Source organism: Octopus bimaculoides, chromosome 17 (genome assembly GCF_001194135.2).
Source record: "Octopus bimaculoides isolate UCB-OBI-ISO-001 chromosome 17, ASM119413v2, whole genome shotgun sequence".
Classification (NCBI taxonomy): domain Eukaryota; kingdom Metazoa; phylum Mollusca; class Cephalopoda; order Octopoda; family Octopodidae; genus Octopus; species Octopus bimaculoides.
This window is the reverse complement of record NC_068997.1, coordinates 44,147,492-44,153,362: the sequence shown is the minus strand read 5'-3', so window position 1 is coordinate 44,153,362 and position 5,871 is coordinate 44,147,492. Positions and strand designations below refer to the sequence as shown.

Below are 5,871 nucleotides of genomic sequence, written 5' to 3'. Positions count from 1 at the left end.
GGGTGTCCAGACACTTCATCACAAGAATAGCAAGTCACTCGAGTGGGGTAGCTGGTTTAGTCGCCGACCGCCCAACCATGAAACGGTACTGGTTTACATGATACCAGTAGCAGGTCGAATCAGCTTTTGATGAGATCCCTGACCTGACCTGACTACATGTAAAATGTAATTTTTATCAAATCAACCACACTTTCTGAGTGGTTGGCGTTAGGAAGGGCATCCAGCTGTAGAAACTCTGCCAAATCAGATTGGAGCCTGGTGTAGCCATCTGGTTCACCAGTCCTCAGTCAAATCGTCCAACCCATGCTAGCATGGAAAGCAGACGTTAAACAATGATGATGATGATGAAAAGCATTTTGGTTTCTTTTTGTCTCTGACGACTCAGACTGGGAAGTAAAAATTGTACATAGCTTCAATGTAGCAAATTGGTTAATACATCTACCTTTTTAATGGGTCCGCTATGAGATGTGTGGCTGGTGGTTGGTCCATCATGTTGAAAGTCAACTCTGCATTGCTGTCACCAATAGTCTGTTCACCAGCTACATCCCTAAGCTCTCAGGGTCTCATTCACATGTGTATGTCATTTTATACCAATTGAGAGGCGCAGAAGGGAGCATGCCAAAAGTTGATATGGTCACTGGAGCCTATTCCACATGAAGTTTTGATTGACCAGATCTGTTGATCGTGTGGGTAATATTCTTTCCAGGCGGTCATATTCGCCAGTCATGTGGCAACATTCCAGCAAATCACAACATCAGTTGATTGCTGAATATTCTCACTACAAATGTATACATTGTAATGTATGGGGGACTAGATGATGTCTCTTCAGATGTGATGTTTGTTGTGAATGTCATGAAGTACAGATATGAAGTCAAAGTTGCATTTATTATTAATTGTGTTTCTTATTTCTATTTTACATTTAAAGAATCCTAAGATTCCATACTTACCTGGAGAAAGCAATGAGAAACCATTCCATTGAGTCCTCTTAGTAGTACTAGAAATGGTCTTGTAGCAAATTGTCCTTTGAATGAATATGTTCTGAGAAAGGGAACTAGCTCGTCTAATTGTGTGAAGGTGCATGGCTTAGTGGTTATGGTATTCGACTCATGATCATGTGGTCGTGAGTTCAATTCCTGGCAATGCATTGATTGTGTCCTTGAGCTAGACACTTTATTTCACATTGTTCCAGTCCACTCAGCTGGCAAAAATGAGTAGTACCTGTAATTCAAAGGGGCCAGCCTTGTCACGTTCTGTGCCATGCTGATTCTCCCTGAGAACTACATTAATGGTACATGTGTCTGTGGAATGCTCAGCCACTTGCACATTAATTTCACGAGGAGGCTGTTCCATTGATTGGATCGACTGGAACCCTCATTATCATAACCCTCAGAGTGCCAGTTTCATCTAATTGTTGTTATTCTTGGTCTTATTTTGATCAAATGGACCTATGATAAAAGGCATTTCAGCCATGACCATTCCTTCTTTCTTTTTTAAGCATTGTTCATCTTGGATTGCATTGTGTAATGTGTCCTTTTCCTTTTCTTTTAATAGAGGAGGGTGCAATTTGAGATTTGGCTATTATTTGTAACAAGTTGAGTGACTATATATAGACTTGTTGGTTTTTACTTTATCTAATAAAACATATGGGTAGATGTATTTTTATCTTGTGCTATAAATATATGTAAGAATGACCTACTTTCAAAAGGAAAATACCAAAGAAAAACAAAAATAGGATAAATTTGATAGGTGTTCTCATTAATCAACAATGTTAATGCAACAAATAGCTAATTACTTGACTTTTCATGCTTAGAATTATCCATTAATGGGTGATAAACTGTAAGTCTGTCATCCATAGCTCTGTATCTGTCACTGTTCATGTTTCTCAAAAGCATTTGCGGATTACTTATAAACTTGGAATTGAACCTGGGTTGTACATTTAGTTCACTGGGAGTTTAACAACATATGTTGCAGTGCTTTCTATAAATAAACAAACAGGTCAAATTAATTTCTTTTACAAAGAGTGAGTGAGTGGTTTATATTTTTACTAGGTTGCAAGTCTTTCAGTGTAGCAAAACAATAGTACAGGTTCCTTTCTCCTATTGGACCTGCATCATTTTATAATGATGTCCTTAAGTAGTAAGGCTTGAGCATCACATTTCATCCTCTCCTAAAACTGTGAAATCTGTCCCCCCCCCCACCTATCTCAACATATGAAACTAATATTTTCATCACATAGTTGTTTCATAACCAAAGTTTGCATTGATCAAGCAGGCTTATGATCAAGGCATTCCAACCTATTGGTTTTTGTGTTTTTTTTAAAGATATTTGTATGTTTTCGTTTAAGACTGTCTGCTATTTCTAGCAGGTTGACTGACCACAGAGGGGCCACTCCTGTTGGCTCATGCTTCCTTCATAGTTTATGATTGAGATGTGATCCAAATGCCTTTTATTTTTCAAGACCAGGGTGACACATGAAAGACGGTTCCTAGCTTCCAACAATACCTATAACAAAATATAATGATATATTAGCATATATCTACATTGTATTTTCCCATGTTTAAAATATGAATAATTTACTATTAGGAGCTACTTAAAATAAGTTGTTTTTTTTTTTTACCTTTTTTCCATATAGGAATCCAATCCTAGCCACCAAGGTTCAAGCTCATTTAAATGAAGAAAACTCAACCAAGTCATCAAAGGTAAGGTTAAACGTAGGATTTCTCATTAGATTGTTTTCTTCATATAGTTCTACCCCTGTTTCATATTTTTGACATATATTTATTTGAAACTGTAATTGATTCTGTTACTACTCCAAGGTTGTCACTCTGGGTATTCATTCAGGCTTGTGTGTGTGCACATGCAGAAAAGAAAATCTTTGCCTGTCTTTGATAACATTTCATAGATGAAACTAAATGAGAAAATCAAAAATCAACACAACACCCATGACTTTTGCATCAAGGGTACCAATGATATAGCTCAGTACCAGTGTTGTAGGCTTGGCTGTCATAACACAAGTCAGACTTGACACTACAGAGCATCTCCCCTGACCCTTTAATAATTCTACCAATCTACCACCCTGGATTGGTACTATTTTATTGACTTCCCCAAAAGGATGAAAGGCAAAGTTGACCATGGCAAGATTTGAGCTTTAAGTAGATAAAGCTGGAATACTGCAAAGCATTCTATCCAACTCTGCCACTCTATTGTCTTAAAATCAGAGCTAATCTGTTGACATAGATAAACTAAGATTTCTTCATACTCTCTTTACTCTTTTACTTGTTTCAGTCATTTGACTGTGGCCATGCTGGAGCACAGCCTTTAGTCGAGCTAATCGACCCTAGGACTTATTCTTTGTAAGCCTAATACTTATTCTGTCGGCCTCTTTGCCGAACCGCTAAGTTACGGGGATGTAAACACACCAGCATCGGTTGTCAAGCGATGGTGGGGGGACAAACACAGACACACAAAGACACATACATATATATATATATATATATATATATATATATATATATATATATATATATATACACATATATATGACAGGCTTCTTTCAGTTTCCGTCTACCAAATCCACTCATGAGGCTTTGGTCGGCCCAAGGCTATAGTAGAAGACACTTGCCAAAGGTGCCATGCAGTAGGACTGAACCCGGAACCATGTGGTTGGTAAGCAAGCTACTTACCACACAGCCACTCCTGCGCCTATACATGTGAAAGAATTTTGGGAAATTTGAATGTGATCGCCTAATGTCTTATCCAGAATAAAGATTTAATTTTTCCTCTGCTTACTGCTATAAACACCAGTATTTGACATTGGCATCATGGATTGGTGTGGCTTCTGATTGGATTAACAATTTTTAAAAACTATTTGTCTTATCTCTTGTGCTTTAATTAGAAAACTTATTGACTGATTTCTTACTTCAGTTCATATCTACAAATCTGCAGGGAGAGGTTTTAGTAAATTAATTCAACTTCAATACGTAACAGGTGTTTTTACTGACCTTTAAAGGGCAAATTTTGAAGAGTTGATTCTTGATTAATCAGGATATCAAAGCATAATGCTGAATACTCTAAGGCATTTAATCTAGCACTTTCCATTTCTTGCACCTTGACACCTTTTCAAAAGTTTAATCTTCATTTACTGATTCTCCATTCTTATTTCCAGTGTGAGAAGCACCATTCTGTACTTATGAAGCTACTTTCTCAAGAATTGCAAGTTGAGCCAAACCAGATTATGGACTTTGAACTTTGTCTTGCAGATACTCAGCCAGCAGTAAGTTCCTTAACAGTAGTTTTTGCTGTTTTTCTTCCTATATTTCCCTAGTTACCATTATCAATAAGCTTAGATGGCCAAATGGCTGAGATATTGAAGGAACAATTCCTGATTCATTGTTTCACATCTCACTGCAAGCATTTCATTGTGTCTCTCAGCAGCTCACTTACTGGATATTACTTAACTAAACAATAGTTGCCATGATGTCGCATAGTTGTTTAACTTTCAGTTACCTTTGACTAAACAAATCAAAAATATTCCTGTCATGCCAGTCCCTTCGTTTTTTTCTCCCCCAGGTATTGTGTATAAAGACCACAGTTTAAATGTACCACTCACAAACATACTTATAAAATAAAAAAAAAAAAAACAATCTATGACTTTTGGAACCATTCCACCATACCCAGAATTGTTGAAGCATGGAATAAATTATTTGTGTTTGTTGTTGTGAGGACATTGTATCCTTAAATTCCACACTTCCTGAAATTCACTAACATTATTACTTATTTATCTATGCATACTTTCCTTTTCATGGTGCACTTTTCTGTAGTTTCTGTGTTTAATTTTGTGTACTGTGCATGCCCAATAACAGATTGGCAGTTTTCAATGTTGTGTGTTTGCCAGATAATGAAGGACTATAACAAATGGTAAGACAATGTGAGATCTGTCCAACCTATTGCCAGTATGGAAAGAAAAATAATCAACATAAAATTATGATAAATCTGATGATTGTTCGCTGACCTGTGAAAGTATTTAGTGAACCTGGATTGTCCAACAACTTTCATGGTGTCTTGTAATTTGCATAGATTTTGATATGGCAATATTTACCAATTTGTCTATCTGTCAAGTTGTGTAATGTTTGGGATAAGATGACCAATAATTTTTCAGCACATGAACATGGTATTCAACCTCTCTGGAAGTCAGTTTCTCTTTCATGTGTGTTCTTGCTTGGGGTTTTTTTTCTAACAGACAGTTTTGTTTTTTGCCAATTCTTTCAATATAATGCTTAACCAAGTAAAACAAGTTACAGGTTTTTTTCTTCTTTGTTGGAATCTAGCAGGTTATATATTTTTTTAGTCTAGTACTCGAGACCAAAATTACAGTTACAGTTACAATGTCTCAATTGTTTCTTCTAGGTCATCGGTGGCATTTGTGAAGAGTTTATATTTTCTCCACGTCTGGATAACTTGGTGAACTCATTCTGTGCTTGTAAGGTAAGTTCTTAAACACTGATTGTAACTCTATTGTTGTTGTGAGTTTATCCAACCCATGCTAGCTCCAACCCATGCTAGCATGGAAAGCGGACGTTAAACGATGATGATGATGATGATGAGTTATTATTACAAGGCAGTAAAGTGGTGAGCTGGCAGAATCGGTAGCACACCAGGCAAAATGCTTAACAGAATTTCATATGTCTGAAGGTGGTGAGCTGGCAGAATCGGTAGCACACCAGGCAAAATGCTTAACAGAATTTCATATGTCTGAAGGTGGTGAGCTGGCAGAATTGTTAGCACACCAGGCAAAATGCTTAACAGAATTTCATATGTCTGAAGGTGGTGAGCTGGCAGAATCGGTAGCACACCAGGCAAAATGCTTAACAG

The 5,871-nt window shown here is 37.0% G+C and overlaps 1 protein-coding gene across 1 annotated transcript in view; it reads left to right on the top strand.

The window, feature by feature from the left end:
• LOC106878371 (aspartyl aminopeptidase) overlaps positions 1 to 5,871 on the top strand; it is a 383,150-nt gene that overhangs the window by 20,303 nt on the left and 356,976 nt on the right. Inside the window, exons 7-9 of the mRNA XM_052973918.1 lie at positions 2,633 to 2,699; positions 4,166 to 4,273; positions 5,407 to 5,484. Coding sequence (XP_052829878.1) covers positions 2,633 to 2,699; positions 4,166 to 4,273; positions 5,407 to 5,484 — 253 coding nt within the window. The remainder of the gene's footprint in view (positions 1 to 2,632; positions 2,700 to 4,165; positions 4,274 to 5,406; positions 5,485 to 5,871) is intronic.